The 16,935-nt window shown below is 30.2% G+C and overlaps 1 protein-coding gene across 1 annotated transcript in view; it reads right to left on the reverse strand.

The window, feature by feature from the left end:
* The window catches only part of LOC123299603 (cytospin-A), a 176,260-nt gene that overhangs the window by 17,916 nt on the left and 141,409 nt on the right, over window positions 1-16,935 (reverse strand). Inside the window, exons 5-7 of the mRNA XM_044881864.1 lie at window positions 2,983-3,343; window positions 1,506-1,670; window positions 507-874 (exon numbers count right to left, since the gene is read on the reverse strand). Of these exons, the coding sequence (XP_044737799.1) occupies window positions 507-874; window positions 1,506-1,670; window positions 2,983-3,343 (894 nt within the window). The remainder of the gene's footprint in view (window positions 1-506; window positions 875-1,505; window positions 1,671-2,982; window positions 3,344-16,935) is intronic.

Consider the following 16,935-nt stretch of genomic DNA (forward strand, 5'->3'; position numbering starts at 1 on the left):
CGTACATATTGTTTTGACCTCAAAGGATTGCAAATTTAGCCTACTTAAAAATTAATATACTATCTTGATACTGTGAAAAAATCAGTCCTTTCGGGTCAAAATCGTCAAAAGTTTAAATAAGGTTAAAAATTTTATTCCATTTTTTATTTTTGAGAAAGACCTGGTTGTCTGTTGATGTCGAAAATTTGGATTTAACATTGCCTTTATATTACAAACAATATATCAAAAATATAAAAATTTCATGTTTTTCTTTTTCATGTTTAATTTGACTGAAATACCATCCATCCATATGTTAACATCCATGTATTTAGGACCTTTTGCCCTTGGAATTTTGGAAATGCTTAATAAAATGTAACTTTTAATGAAACGCCATCAACAATTATTTTAAAAGGTTTAAAAGGAAATTCCTCGGAATTTCCAGCTAAATATTAATTCTTAATCTCAATTTTTTTAAATTTATTTCTAAATTAGTACGCAATAAAAAATTAATTGAAACTTTTAGTTACCTGTAATGAGTTTCTTCCATTTGTAGAATTCGATCTTGCAAACAAGCCACAGAAACTTCGCTCATACTACTACTGGAATGCTTATCCCAATCAGGTGTGGGGCATGATGATGGTGCATCATGCGATGTCGTACCCGAGTTTAATAATCCATTATTTGAGCTCTCCACAGCTTCATTTGACGCAGCAAAAGATGCTGGCGCTGAATTATGTTGACGATGTGTGGTGGGTTCCAAGAGTAATTGTTGTTTTTCATTATCCGAAAGTGGTGAATGTGCCACATCACGTAATCGATTCCGCAACGTTGAATTTTCTTCTGTTAATTGTTCAATTTCCGTTGCATGATGTATTTGATCTAATTGAATTTGATTCTGTAACAAGATTTGCCAGTTGAGAAACTTTTCTTAAGTGTTGGAAAGAATAACATGAAAAAGGGATAACACATTTTTTTATTAGATCTTTAGGTTTAAATGAAACGAGAGCCGAACTTAATGCGCGATTTTACAACGGATGTTTTTTAGAATTTTATTTTATTTCTTTTTATCGGCAATGTATTGCTAGCACGCACGTCAAATGCACGTTTGGCGCATCGTGTGACCATAACCATAGATTCAACAAAAAAATTACCTGGTTCCAAATTTTCAAAACCAAGAAATGATCCGCAATTTTTTTTTTGTCATAGCACATACTGTATTCTTTTTAATTGCTTTATAAAAGGATTCATCACACAAACGATTTCGATTGTTTGTATTTTTCGGATCACAAATTTCAAATAAATGTATTTTTAAAATGGAGTAAGATATTGAGTTCAAAATTGTTTTTAGGTAGTGTTGGGCTATAATATTAATCACTAAATTACAAAAACAAACACTGGATGAGAAAATTTGTCAAAACGGTTAGATTTGTGGAGTAATTCGTAGATTTTTTACGACTATAATGCAGCAGCTCTTCTCGAGCAACTACTAGTAATTTAGTAATTTCCGGTAATTTTTATCTAGTTACCTGCAATTTCATCTTCTCACTAAGCAAATGTCGAATTTCGTCTTGATAGGCAGCATTTTCTCTTGCCATTCTTTCCAATTGTTCTTGTACTGATGCTAAGTCCTGCATTGCAATAATTCCTTCTTCGTGATAATCCAGAGACTCGATTGGTAAAGACACGGGTTGCTAAAAAAACAAAAAAAAATTATGAATTAGTTAAAAGTATATTAGGCAACAGGTTTGCAGGAAGTTATCAATTACCCAAGAAGTAAAGTTAATAGGCAACCCGAACGAAATGCTCATATTATTTTTTAAACAAAGTTTGGGATAAGTTCTTTTTTTAGACCCCGTTTTTCGTACAACGATAAATAGATAAGCACCAAATTTGTTTGTCTTACGCAAACCGAAATTCCAAGTATCGCAGGAAAAGCATCTACTCGCTTTTAACTCATCTAGATTTTCATTAGATTTTCTATAAAGTAATATACAGTGTGTTCATTTCAAAAGTATCCACCCTTAATAACCCTTGACAAGATGTGATTATTGTTTTGAGTGAAAACACGTCGATTTAGATATTGAGAGGTAAATTCAAAAATGGTATCTATAATATTTAAGGTTTCATCTCTTCACCCCTAGCCACTCCAACTTTGAAATTTTAAATGGCACCCCCTACCTTATTATACATCATTTGAAAGGGCATGAAATTCTCTATTCCACACAGAAGATGAAAGGTATCCACCCTTAATGACACTTGGCATGATGTGATTATTGTTTTGAGTGAAAACACGTCGATTTACATATCCAGGAGGAAGTTCAAAAATGGTACCTAGAGAATTTTAGGTTTCATACCTTTACCCTTTCTCTAGATGCCATTTTTGAACGTTCTCCTCGATATCTAAATCGACGTGTTTTCACTCATAACAATTATCATATCAGGTCAAGAGTTATTAAGGCTAGATACTTTTGAAATGAACACACTGTATATAACTTTTTACTGAAAGATTTTGAGTAATGCTGAGGCCAAAAATAAAAATAAAAACCTTGCATGGTAAAAATAACGGAACAGCGCAGTATTATTTACCAAAATTTTATAGAATTAAATATTAGATTTGTGAGGAGTTATATTAAAATCAAGAGACCTTCAACTCTATAAGGACCCCCCTGGCCACTGATTTACACAGGGGCATGATTACAGGTAGGCGGTAAGTAAGTTGACGCAATACATGCAGAAGAAACACTAATAATTCTAATGAAGATTGAATCCTCAAACGATTGAATCGTTCAAGATTTCAAACATTTTACTCTCCTATCTTAAATTCCTATGTATATCAATACCTATCTTGATCATAAGTTATGCAAGAGTTAAGCTAACTCGAAGATTCAATCCCTACCCCTGGTATTCAGTTTTTTCGTTGAGTGAATGAGGCGAGGAAAGATTGTATATTTTTCGCAATAATAAAAGAAATTAGTTCGAAGAGCAAAGTTAAATAATACAAACCTGGTTTATATTTTTTGTTTTTGTATCTCCATTTGGAATAATTGGTGTCGGCGGTAATGATGAATCTTTGACTTCAATTCGATTATTATTCTTCAAAACATCGTTGCTTGGTTTATTATTGCCGCTACGTTCATTATTTGCTATTTTATTATTTGCTTTCTCATTTTTATCCAATTTCTCTTTAGATGCTGCCTTCGTTAATTTGGATGGATGTAACGGTGCAATTTTATGTTTACTATCCAAACTTGATATCGATGTTGCTTCTTTAAGTGATGTAATTGGTGGTGAAGTTGTTGTTGTGCCGCCACCCACACCAGTATTACTAAGATTTTTGGACGAGGCAGTTTGCCCTTGCCCACCTCTACGAAATAAGGACTTTATTTTCATCATTTTGTCGGCGTATGTTTAATAAATAAAAACAATTTTTTTTTTGTTATAGAATTATAAAACACAATTTTTTAAAGTTGATCGTCATTTTTTTTCTTTTTTATTTAAAAAAAATCGATAACAGTTCGGTTTTTACATTCTTTGTCAAATTTTATAAAATCAAAAGTTTATCACAAAATCGATTCACATTCAATATCACGATGATTTGACTTATTTTATTTTTTATTTAACAAAAAACACGTCTAAAAATTATTTGGAGAATAGTAAATTAGTATATGGTACAGGATGTTTCAGTAAAAATTATTATTTTTGTTTTCAAATTTTTTTTATGAAACATCATATATAATAAAATTTGCAAAATTTGAGACTCAACGTAAAACGGTTTTTATCTGTGATTATAAATTATTATGCTTTTATTTTGTTAGAGCTGAGAAATACTAACAATAAATTCTAAAGAACAAGAGAGAGTGTAGATTTGAGTGCACATACGGTATACATCTACAGCCTCTCTTGTTCGGTGTCATTTTGGTTTGAACGACCTATATCAATAATCTTTTACTCTTTGCACCGTTCCACATTTTATCATTCGCCAAATCTCTACACATATTGGAAAAAAAGAGAGTGATTTTACATCGCATCCATTCACAATTAGAAAAATAAATTGATCATTATGCCAGTAGAATAGTATCAGGATTTCTGGTCAACAAAATTTAGACCTGCGCTTTTTTAAAAGAGAGAATTACAAAAAATATTCCAATTTTTATTCATACTTTGACAAATCTCCTCCAAAGCTAAACTCTTATTTACCTAATCATTACCACTCATTTGAGATGCAAATCTGAGCAGAAATCGAATCTGTATCTTCGTTTGGGACCTATTTTCAGGCTTCCGTAAACAAAGATGAAAAAATAAGCCATTACAGAATACGTTACACTTTTGTGACTGTCTGTCTGTCTGTCCCCGATGGCCATAAGTTATTTTCTCCAAATCTATTCGACAAAAATTTATTTAAGAGTTTGGTTACCCAATTACGGGTACAAAAATACATCATTCTTCCCTTCATCTCGAAAACTATTGAGTTTAAACTTGGAAGAAATTACTGGATATGGAGCTTCACTTAAAGTTTAGAGAAAAACCTAAGAGAAAACTATAGTCTGTCTTTGCGGGTTAGTTTTTCGAGGTAATTTATTGGTCAACAAACCTTTTTCAAAGTGTATCATGCGGCATTTAAGTTATTTAATACCGGGTTGAAATTTAAGGAAAGTATGCAATGTGGAGCCTTATTTATTCAAACATGAAAATTTAGACGAAAACCCAAAGGCTTAAACTTTGCGATAAATGGAAAATTATCTAAGATTAAAAACTTATCCACAGAACGGTCCCCGACAGGACTGGCGACTTTAAGATAATATTTTCTAGTATCATACTTTTTAGAGCGTGATTTAGTAGTCGTCGGGGTTTTACTTTGAGTTTTTTTTATATATATTATTCTGGGTTATAAAATACTGTTTTATACGTGTTTTCCACATAGTACTTTGATTTACATTGAGTCTTATAATTACAAATAATATAGGACTATGTAAATAAAGTACCATGAAGAAAACACGTATAAATAAATTAAACAGTATTTTATTTCTAATTTATTTACTGTTAATAATTAATTATTAATATGTCGTTTTATATAATTTAACAAAATAAATGCTTAAAAATGCCAAAAATCTAGAAGCGAAGATGATGAAATACACCCCCTCTCCCGGACAAAATCCTGTAACCTCGCCGTTGTCGGGGTAAAAATGAGTTACATTTTCTACCATAAAAACTTTCTATCATTCAGACTTAATCAATTTGCACTTGACTAGTTATTTATGCTACATATTCATTTTCATATTATTCCAATACCAGAATTAACAAGCAAAAAATTATTGTATAGTACTTAGAACTAGCTACTTGGACTACTTAGAATTAGCAAGCAAAAAATTATTTTTTCCAAAATTAGGGTGATACGTTTCGAAAACGTTAAAAACATTTTGCCTAAGACCTTTCGACTATAGTAATGGAGCTTTCGAATACAAAAATTAAGCTCGATAAGGGTAAACCCCACCTCTTCAAAAATTGTTAGTGTAAACGTATAAATAGACCATTTTAATCTGACAACATAGATTTTCTGACTGGGTATTCAAATACACCTAATGCCTTCTGGGCTTCTTTATAGATTCATACTCTCAAACATCATACGCGTAATCAAAAAATTAATTTCGTAGGTTGCACAAAACGTACTGTATAAAAGAATGCAGTTAAAATTTAAAAATAATTACTGATTCGTAACGTATTATTATTATTAAATCGTACTGTAAATTCTTTTATAAAAACTTCCATATTCAATATTGTTTAAAATAAGTGTTTCATTTTTTTCATAATTTCTCTACTCTCAACAAATAATTATATAATCAGAAACAATATAAGAATAGATTACAACAGAAATCTATATTAATTAGACTTGCAGTTCCTTTTGACACTTATTTAGAAAATTATGAAACTATATTTTTGTCATTAATATACAATTTTATTGTTGATTGTCAAGGTAATTAATAAATATCGTCAAAATCATTTCATAATATTTCAAAATCAAGGAGGTTTGTCAAAATTTTCACTGAAAAAACGAATTTTAAATAAAATGCATAAACGGATCATTCTCTATATAAAATACAACTTACAGGATATAGAATTCTCATAATATACAATACGAATAATTGTTAAGTTTAAAAGCATACTACTAGAAAATAAATAAAACTAGATTGCGCAAGCGCTATTATAATCGTATTTATTTAGTTTTGATAACTAATTTGTCGACGCTGGTATATATTTTGGGACGAAGTATTTGTTATGTATTGGCCAATCCTTCTAGGGGTGTGTTCCGTAATATTCATCAGTATACTGACCAGTGCTGATGACGTCATAAACCGACGGTATACTTGTGAATTGTTCCGAAATAAACTGGCCAGCGCGTGTATTCTTAAATATATATTCATATTGTATTCGTCAATTACGAGTAAGTCTTTTTCAGACGCCATTATTCCTTCTAAATGAACAATAAATAAATAAATTTCTTGCACAAACACCCGTTGAACACATGTACACTGCCATGCCCGTTTTACCAGTACAATATGGCGCCGATTTCTGACGTCATGAGCACTGGCATGTATACTGGTGACTATTACGGAACACACCCTAGATACGCTATTGACTCTTTGCGTAGTCATGATAGGGAACATCAGATAGACGTTCGCGCTCCCACTGGATAATTTTGACGTTAAAGGAGGCTGTTATGACTAAGTTTCAATTGTTTACATGTAAATAGTATAGTAAGTGTAAAAATATAATTATTGAAAAATAACGGCATTAGAAATTGTCAAAATAAGAACCGATATTTCGAAAATAATATTTTTTAAATGTAAATTAACATAATTACTTATTTTAATTTGTTAGAAAATAGTACTAAATTTTCAATGTAAATAATATATACAAACCATAGATTTATATATCCATCCATTAAATTATATTAATAAAATAGTCAATCGGTATCATGGGAAAGGCTGAAATAAAACTCATGCGCGGTGAGAATAAAACAAGAACCAGGAAATAATTAAAATAAAAAGTAATATCAGTAATTTTTTAGTCATTTTTGTGCACTATTCGCACCGTGTATGAGTTTTATTTCGTTTCCATGATAACGATTGAATACTTTATTAATATAATTTTATGGATGGACATATAAGTCTACGGTTTGTATAGATGGTTTACATTGAAAATTGAATACTATTTTATAAACAAATAATAAGTTATGATAAGTTAATAAATAATTATGTTAATTTACAGTTAAAAAATATTATTTATGCAATTTCGTCCCTTATTTTTACAATTTCTAATACAACGAGTTTAATTAATTCTTATTTTTCAATAATTTCTATTTGACATTTACTATACCAATTGCATGAAAAACAATTGAAAAAAAGTAATATTAATTTTAATAGCAAATTTTATAAGATGACAGCGCTGCGAACAACTTAGTTGTACCCTCCATCTATTTTCCAATTGTTATTTTTTTGTTTCCAAGGAAATACAAAAATTTTCAAAAAATTTGTAAAAAAAATCAAAAAGATGACATTTTGAACTGTCAAAAATTATTATTAAACAATGAATAACATTTTCTATTGTTTATTGTTAATTTTTTTTTTCATTTGAAATTTCAAATATTATTAGAAAATAACTAACTATGGAAGTATAAATAATTTAAATTTATGATATAAAAATTTATATTCAACAAAATTTAACCTCAATTTGATTTTAGTATTTTTAGTATATAGGACACAAAGAATAAAATCATTAACCTTAAAATAAAATAGTTAAAAGATTTTTTAGGTACAACGAACATTAATTCACCATGTAATTAGTGTACCTTTGGTTATATTAATGTTGTTTATTATTACCATCCAAGTATGCAATGGTATAAGATTATACTTTGATCAGACAAAGCATGCTTAAAACTAAGATCAGATGGTTGCATTATACCGTGTGATCATTTCAAAATTATCCACCCTTAATAACTCTTGACCTATTGTGATTTTTTTTTATTTAAGTTCGCTTTTAACGTCTACGTCATGATGTGATTATTGTTTTGTGTGAAAAACGTCGATTTAGACATCGAGGGTAAGTTCAAAAATGGTACCTAGAAAATTTTATGTTACGTCCCTTGACCTCCAACTACCCCAATTTTGAAACTACAAATGGCACCCCCTACCTTGTTATACCGTATTTGAAATAGCATAAGATTCTCTAATCAACCATGATAAAAAAATGAAATCGATCGATTGTTTCATGAGATAGACTACGCAGAAGATGAAAATTTATTCTATATCATTTACTTTACGATTTAAGCCCCTTTCACAACAATGGCGCAGGTGTTAAAACTAAAAAGTCCGCTTTAAACCATACAGACTTTTTTAAGGATAATTTTCTGAAGCCAATACCAAAAACTGCAGATCATCCAGCAAATTTTTTTCTTAAGAATTAATAAATTCTATGTTCATTTGTCGTATTATTTGATTAATATAAATTTTTATAGCAAGTAAGTAATAATTTTTCAAATTTAGAAATATTGATTAGATATTTCTTTACTTCTTTATCTTTCAGCGACGTTTTGTGCCTTTTCTTAAGGTGGCGTCCATTAATTACGTGAGGTATTTTTAAGGATTTTTTACCCCCTCCCCCAATCTCACGTGAGATTTTTCAAAACTTATACTCTGGATATAAAAGTATTGGATTTATTTAAAAAAAAAAACACACACAATTTCTCAATTACTTTTATTACCTCTTTCTGACAGCACTTTTCCGTCTTTAAGGCGTGTTTTTTGACGTAAGCATTATAATAATCGTGAAAACTCACTTTAAAATTAGTAAAAACTTCGGGTGAATCGTTGTAAATAAAAATATTTACGAGTGTAAACAGAGCAGGTTAGAACCTGCCTACGCGTCACTGTTACTCTGTTGTTACGCTGCAACGATCTTTGAGTCGCGCGTGTAGATACGGCTTATCAATAGCGGTTAAACAATCGAAGAGCTACTATGCTGCTCTGTGGCGTTCGGACAAATATGATAAATATAATTGTGTCAGATTTTGCCATATTTGATTCAAAATACGTTTTTTATTTTCATTCAACTTTAAGTTAACTTAATTTTCACGCAGCTTTACAACATTTTCTGCTAAAAAATTACGTGATATTTTCCAAGACCCCCCTCTCCACGAAGTGAAATTTAGTAAGATTCGGCTCTACCCCCTCCACCCTAAATTTATTTAACTGTCTTTTTTGGCCGTGTTATATACCTATCAAAAGTTTTTTATATTTTCTCATTTCAATCATAATGGTGTGAGCAATCATAATTTTTCAAAAAAATTACACCGAACCTACGACCTCTATTACAGACTATTTTTATACCATGTATAAATGAAATATACATAGTATATTAAGTTTAGTCCAAAGTTTGTAACGCCTAAAAATATTCATGCTACGAAAAAAATTTTGGTATAGGTGTTCATAGAATCACCTAATTAGTGCATTTCCGGCTGTCCGGTTGTACGTAAAAAGTGAGGTCAAGTTCGTAAATGAGCATGATAGGCCAATTGGGTCTTGGGTCCGTAGGACCCATCTTGTAAACCGTTAGAGATAGAGCAAAAGTTTAAATGTAAAAAATGTTCCTTATTAAAAATTAAACAACTTTTGTTTGAAATATTTTTTCGTAAATATCACTGTTTACCCGTGGGGGCGCCAATTAAGCGGAAATTTTATAATATGTACTATACTTGATTATCAGTTATGTATGTGTCACATTTTTGTATGTGTAATGTGATAAAGAAATCACTGACTATGCATGGTATTTCAACAATTAACTCAGTCAATTGTTTGTTTTCACTTGTTACTATTTAGTATACACAGATGTTAATTAAATGTACATTCAAAGTCGAAATAAAAGCAAAAGTTGAACTATTTTAACAGATATTACTATAACAGCAAATGTAATTCACATATAATGTTATAGCTGTATCACTTAGAATGATAAATCACGTCCATTTCTTGTGACACAGAGTGTAACTTATTCTGTTATTTATTAAAATGTGACGAGTAGTTAGATACATTAGGTATGTGTTTTGTTAAAAATATACAACGTAAAATTTTAATTGTTTTATTTTTAATTTATCAAGAACACAAAATTGTGGTTATCTTAAATAATAATTATTATGGTATTAGGTAATGTGGGTTGTTCTATTTCGCAGATTATATTTTATTATTATTTCATTTGTTATAATCAGTGGCGTGCATTACATATAGACACAAAGACACTGTCTACCCTACATAATTCAGACAAATATGTACAATCTTGTTCTGATATCTAATATTATTATCAATAAACACAACATCTTAACGGGTATCATCTATAATTCTATACGCATTGCGTTGCACTAGCGATGCTTAGTGATTACAGGCAAAGACACGAACTATTCTTGCCTAAATATTTATATGTGTGTACCAAAGAGGTTATATACCATGTGTGTATCTACCATCTTGGGATATAAATATGTCTGTAGTATGACTGAATACATAATACATCCGTTTAGTAATGCATCTAAGCGAGCGGTATTATATACATGCATTGAATTATTTGGAAGACACTTGGAGGTGGGAGTTTTTTAGTTACATAGTTAATATTTGTATGCAACAAATCTCCCACTCTCTGCATGCATACAACAGCCTGTCGTATCGTATCTGTTTATCGTATCTGTAGTCTTACAATACATGAATAATACCTCTCGCTTAGATGCATTAGTAAACGAATGTATTTATTCAGTCATATTACAGACATATGTATATCCCAAGATGGTAGTTACACACACGGTATAACATAGAAGCTTAAAAGCATAGGAAACACAATAAGTGAATTATTGACCGCTTAAAAAGAGACCGAAAAAAGGGACCGTCTTCCCTCTTTGTCTCGCAACCAATCAAAGCTCTATATTAATATTTCGAATTATTGCATAAACACGTCTACGTGTGTGTATTTCATAGAGGTAATATAAGACAGACGAACACAGCTGTGCGCGTACTGTTTTTAGGTCTCTCTCTATGACGATCAACCGTTTGGAGGCCCCATTACGGTTTTATGTTATTAATTCTATGGTGTGTACTCATAGTAATATGTGTGTGCGTTCATATAAATACAATAAAATGTCACACATAAGAACGCATAGAAAGACAGACTTTAGACAGTGTCTTTTACAACATGACAAATTACGACATTTACCGAAGACTGAGTGGGTTAAGCAGCTCCCATTCACGTAGAAAAAATCATTCCCTCCGATTAGGAATTTATCAAGATATAGTTAATCAAATAACTTGGTCGCGTGGGAAGTTACCGCTGGTTAACCTACCCACAGAATCGCAGTTAACGTTCACGAGGCTTCATGACACACCTAGCTGTGACTTTTAAGAGTTATCACCCAAGAGGAACTTGGTCGTGAAAATTTGTTGCTGTCTCGTGGTCTAAATGTAGTCAAACCGAGAAGTAATGTCAAAAAACGATTGTCAATGTGGATTTACTTTAAAAAACGTAGAACAGATTATAATTTACTATTAGAAAATATATTTAATTTGAATTCTCATTCATTTAAAAATAATAAAATAATACAATAATAATAATTAATGACATAATTATTGTACTATGAGTCTATGAGTGTGTGTAGAGTGTAGTTATTGATTGTTTGATTGTGTATACTGACTGCAACTGTTCGTACAATGATTAATGTTTAACCCTGAATAAAAAATAATTAACTATGTAAAGACATAATTAACTTAAATTATATTTAATATCATTCAAGATAATATTATAAGTTGTAGTAGTTCAAATCAACTTCAATATTATTATTGTATAGTATGTAGATATTTTTAGAAATCAATATGGAAGAGTGTGTTACTCTGGTACCTTGGATCAGTTTTACTCTAATTCGTTTTAGAAGTCTGTTTCCCACTCTTTATATTTAGTACATTAATATTTATATGCAAATTTTAAAAACATAAATAAAGCATTATTTTCATATTAGATTATTCTGTACCATTAATTAATCTGATTACAATTATAAATAAACTAGCTTTTACCCGCGGCTTTGTCCGCGTTCTCGTCCTTATAAATAACTGGCTAAGATCATTAAAAAGTAAATGAAATAATATGAACATATTTTTTATTACTTAATCTATATATAACTTTTATTTAAGCAATTTCTCCTTAGATTACCCCAAAATAGAATAATATCCTAGGATGCTTCTGTATACCATATTAGATGTTCTTCCATCCGGTGCAAATATATGAAGATTAAAGGTGACGTATAAAATGGAAAAGGTCATAAATTGTATCTTTCATTGTCGATGAAAGTGAAAACTTAAATTTTGGAATAACTGGCCTTGGCTGGTCTTCGGCCTTTGGCCTACCTCAGCACTATTCAAATGGTTGTTCACAATTCTAGATAAATATGGTAGGAGCGCAAATAAATACATTTGAATAGTAAGATGTAATGTAATAGGAGTTCAATAAAAAACACCGATGACGCGAGTTCTTTGTTCTCTCAAAAAATGCTCAACGTCTTAAGAAAGGTCAAAAAAAAAATAATTTAATTTTTTTAAATATATCTTTATAAATTATAGCTCATGTGTTATTATAATGTATGAGCTATATTATTGTTAATATATAGGTGTAGTAAATTGTTAAAACTGCAATCTAGAGTGTTCATATGTCTAGAACAATCATCTTGAGCAAGTAAATTTTTCTAAATAAGCCGTGGGGCCACCCTTGAGGTCCACACGAATAACTTCTCAGCATAATAAATAGTTATAAAAATATAAATAAAATAAAAACTGGACCGACTCGAAACAACTCGACCGAATGTTATGAAATTATTTTCGGATCATAGCCGTTAATACGCTTCGCTCGACTTCTCAATGAAGTTGGTATCAAAAATGATCACGAAGGTACACACAAGCACGCACATACACATACTCCTTGTCCTGACCATGGAACGTAAAGATATGTTGAAAATTTCGATTTCAAAAATGGGACCCATTACAGTAACTTTTTATACTGGGAAGTTAGTAAAAATACATTTCGTAGTTAATATAAAAGCGAAGCCTGAAGCGAGAGTGAGTCAGTTCATTTTACAGTATATTATATTGTGCTTCGTGGGTCTTGGTGAAAAAATTAAGTGGTACTGTCTCCAAGGTTTAACACTTTACCTTACATATATTAATATTTTATTTTTAAAATCTATATACGGGATGTATTTGATTGCTTGATTATGTCTACGAAATCAATCAAACGACATAAACTTGTTTTTTTTTGTTCTTTTAATTTGTCGCTATTTTGTATAACTTAATTAAGATTTTTTTTTTCAAATCGATGTTTTTTTAAAACTATGACTATTTTTTAATTTAAATTACGTGCAATAAATAAAATCGAAAAATAAATGAGACCAACCGGAGAAAATTTATTATTTTTGAATATTAATAGCAGGCAGATATTATTAATGAAGTACGAGCCAGAGTAGCAACTTACAGTAAAAGTCTTCATTATTTTTATACAATGTGTTCATTTCAAAAGTATCCACCCTTAAAAATTTTGACATGATGTGATTATTGGTTTGAGTGAAACCACAACGGTTTAAATATCGAAGGGGAAGTTCCAAAATGATACCTATAGTATTTTAGATTTCATCCCTTCACCACTAGCAACTCAAACTTTGAAATTTATAGTGGCATCCCCTACTTTGTGATACATAATTTGAAAGGGCATATAATTCTCTCTTCAATTCTTTGTTCTTAATGCTACACAGAAGATGAAATTCATCTTTGAAATTTTATATAGTACTCCCTACGTTGCACTACTTCATTTGAAAGGGCATTAAATTTTCTCTTTATTCATAATAAAAAAAGAAGAGATCGATTGACTTGAAAAGACGGTAAGTAATTAAGACCCCAAGAAAGTTATATCATGCAGAGTGGTGATTTTCCCAGGGAGTAGTAGCCAGCCCTTATAAAAGACCCCCCCCCCCCTTTGGGGGTTTTTGACCCCACCCCTTTGTAACAAATGGTCACAGCAGCAAAGGCCCCCCTCATGTGACGTCACAAATTCAAAAATCATAAAATTTGCATAAAGTATATAAAATAGTGTAGCGCAAATACTTGTTGTTGTAAATTTAAATAATTAATTTACATTAAAAAATGTTTGCAGTGTACAGACCGATCAACCTTAAGTAGCCATGTAATAAAAAATTTAAATTAAAAACAATTTGAAACATTGCTCAAAAATTAAGTCATTTGCATATTTTTATTAACACTCTTTTATCAATCATATACGCTCTCATACAACAATTGAGGACATCAATCAGCACTTAGTAGATCCCTATTATAAATGTGAAAGCAAGTTTGTTGTTTTGTTCGTTACGCTTTCACGCAAAAACTACTGGATGGATTTGTATGAAACTATACAATAATATAGCTCATACATCAGAATAACACAAGAGCTACAATTTATATGAAGATATATTAATAAAAAAAAATGAAAAAATTAAATTTAGTCTCTTACATTTTACTATCATCATTTTGAACCATAAATTAAAGATTTCTGTAAAAATGATGAACTAGATACAATTCATGGCCACCTGTTCTGATACATTCAATAAAGCAAGACTATATGAACATTTAAAAAAAATTGAAATATTTACATATATTTTCCCTGTGTGAAACAATCTCTACCCCTATTTCGAGGGTTATGGAAGCGGACTAAGTGAGAGCAAGAGTTAAGTATATTATAAATGTGAAAGTAAAGTTGTTTGTTTTGTTTGCTTGAAATTCTACAATAATATAGCCCATGCATCAGGCGAACACATGAGCTATTTTATATATTAGAAAAATGTATTTAAAAAAAATTAATTAAATTTAGTCGGACATTTCACTGCGCCGTCTATGATCATCATTTTGAACCATAAATTAAAGATTTTTGTAAAAATGATAAAAATACAATTCATAGCCACCTGTTCTGATAAACTCAATGAATTATGACTATTTTACAATTATCTAATAAAAAAAAATTGAAAACTGTACAATTATATTACCTATGTAAAACAATTCCTATCCCTATTTCGAGTGTTATGGAGGGGGGATAAGTGAGAGTAAGGAAGATGAAGACTATTGGACGGTGGTCTTTACTTTTAAACCCAGCGAAGTGGGCGAGTATCAAGCTAGTAAATAAATACTTATGTACGAAAATTATTTTATGCGTCATGTATATAATTTCAAGGAAACTCTTCTAGATTTTTATGATTCAAATTATTAATATTTTATAGATCATAAAAATTTAATCCTCCTCTTTTTTTATTAATAAACTCATAAAATTCAATGTAAACAACTTGTTTTTTAATTTATTTTAACACTTGGCTTAAATTATTCCTAAAATATGGACTCTTAAAACTTAATGAAGACATAAACTTTATTAGATTTAATCAAAGTTGGTCAAGAGAAAGAAGGAGTGTATCTGTTAAGAAGAAAGGTGTTACTAAAGTTTAAATATATTTGATTGAAATGTTAATTTTAAAAATAAACTCTTTAGTTATTTGTTAGCAAATCGATCATTTTTCCACAAACGCAAGGCTATTTGTGAGGAGGTCCTTATGAAAGAAAAAGTTAAGGAAGTTGAGCGGAACATAAGTAAATTTAAGACAAAAATATTAAATACAAAAAATGGTATAAACGCATATAAATAATGTATTATATTACCTTACTATTTACTTATGTATTTATTTGCGCTCCCACCATATTTATCTAGAATTGTGAACCGGTATTTGAATAGCATTGAGGTATTCTTTATTATTATTCATGTATTGTGAATAGGTATTTATTAGAGCTATATGTGAGCGCAGCGTCCCAGGTGAATAAATCAATGCGGGACCTTTTCTCTAGAAATAGCATAAAATCTTTCAGATATTTAATCAATAATAAGTCGATAAGCTTCAAACCGACCATGTTTAAATTGTTTATTAAAGTTACTATTCGCATTTATTTCAGAAAATTTCAAACTTCTTATGTATAGGTACAAATTTCCTAATGGAAGAATCGTTTCATGTACCTATTTATTTATTCATTATCAATCATTATAAATCAGAAAACAATACTAAGTATGTAGATACCATCTAAGGTATTCATTATTCAATTTAAATAGTAGTTCATTTTTAATGAAATTTAAATTAATGTGATATAAATGGTAATTGCATGAGAATTTGTTTTGATCCTACACTTTTCTAAAGAAGCATAGTCGGAAAAAATAAAAAGATCATTAATTAGATCACAATTAGTTTTAAGCCCACATTTACGCCCTCAATAATCGAATTAATTACCTTCATTCATTTTAGAAATAATTTACTTTTTCTCGATATCCAAATTCATTTGATTTTTTAAATTTCCATTTTTACTGTAAGTAAAATGGTCTATAACAAAGGCCACCCACATTATTATTTTTAATCTTTGTGGGTAGAGTCGGTAACTTCGTTCTTATCCAAGCGACGACAGTGTGATCAATTTACCGCCCCATTAATTATATTTGATCACACTGCCACAGCTTGGATTCCAATCCGCAACCTCCCAGCCTAAGTAGTCAAACGGTTTAATGTGATTACGCCTTTACTCGCTCGGCCACTTAGCCGGTACAAATAACATAGACACAATTCCACTTTTCCTAACTTATGTGTATATCCATAGCAGGCCCAAATTTACTTTTTTGTCTTCTGGTAATTACAATTAACGATGTTGTTTTGCTAGATATTGTTAAAAAGTTTGGGATTATATGTGCGGTAAGAGTATATTTCTAGAAAAATGAGGTATAATTTTTGTCTATACTGTACCACATATCTGTGCACACATACAACACTCAGTGAGTTATCATAGTTGTGTTGTTTAAAAACTTCTACTATAATTA

The sequence above is a fragment of the Chrysoperla carnea genome, chromosome 5 (assembly GCF_905475395.1).
Source record: "Chrysoperla carnea chromosome 5, inChrCarn1.1, whole genome shotgun sequence".
Taxonomy (NCBI): domain Eukaryota; kingdom Metazoa; phylum Arthropoda; class Insecta; order Neuroptera; family Chrysopidae; genus Chrysoperla; species Chrysoperla carnea.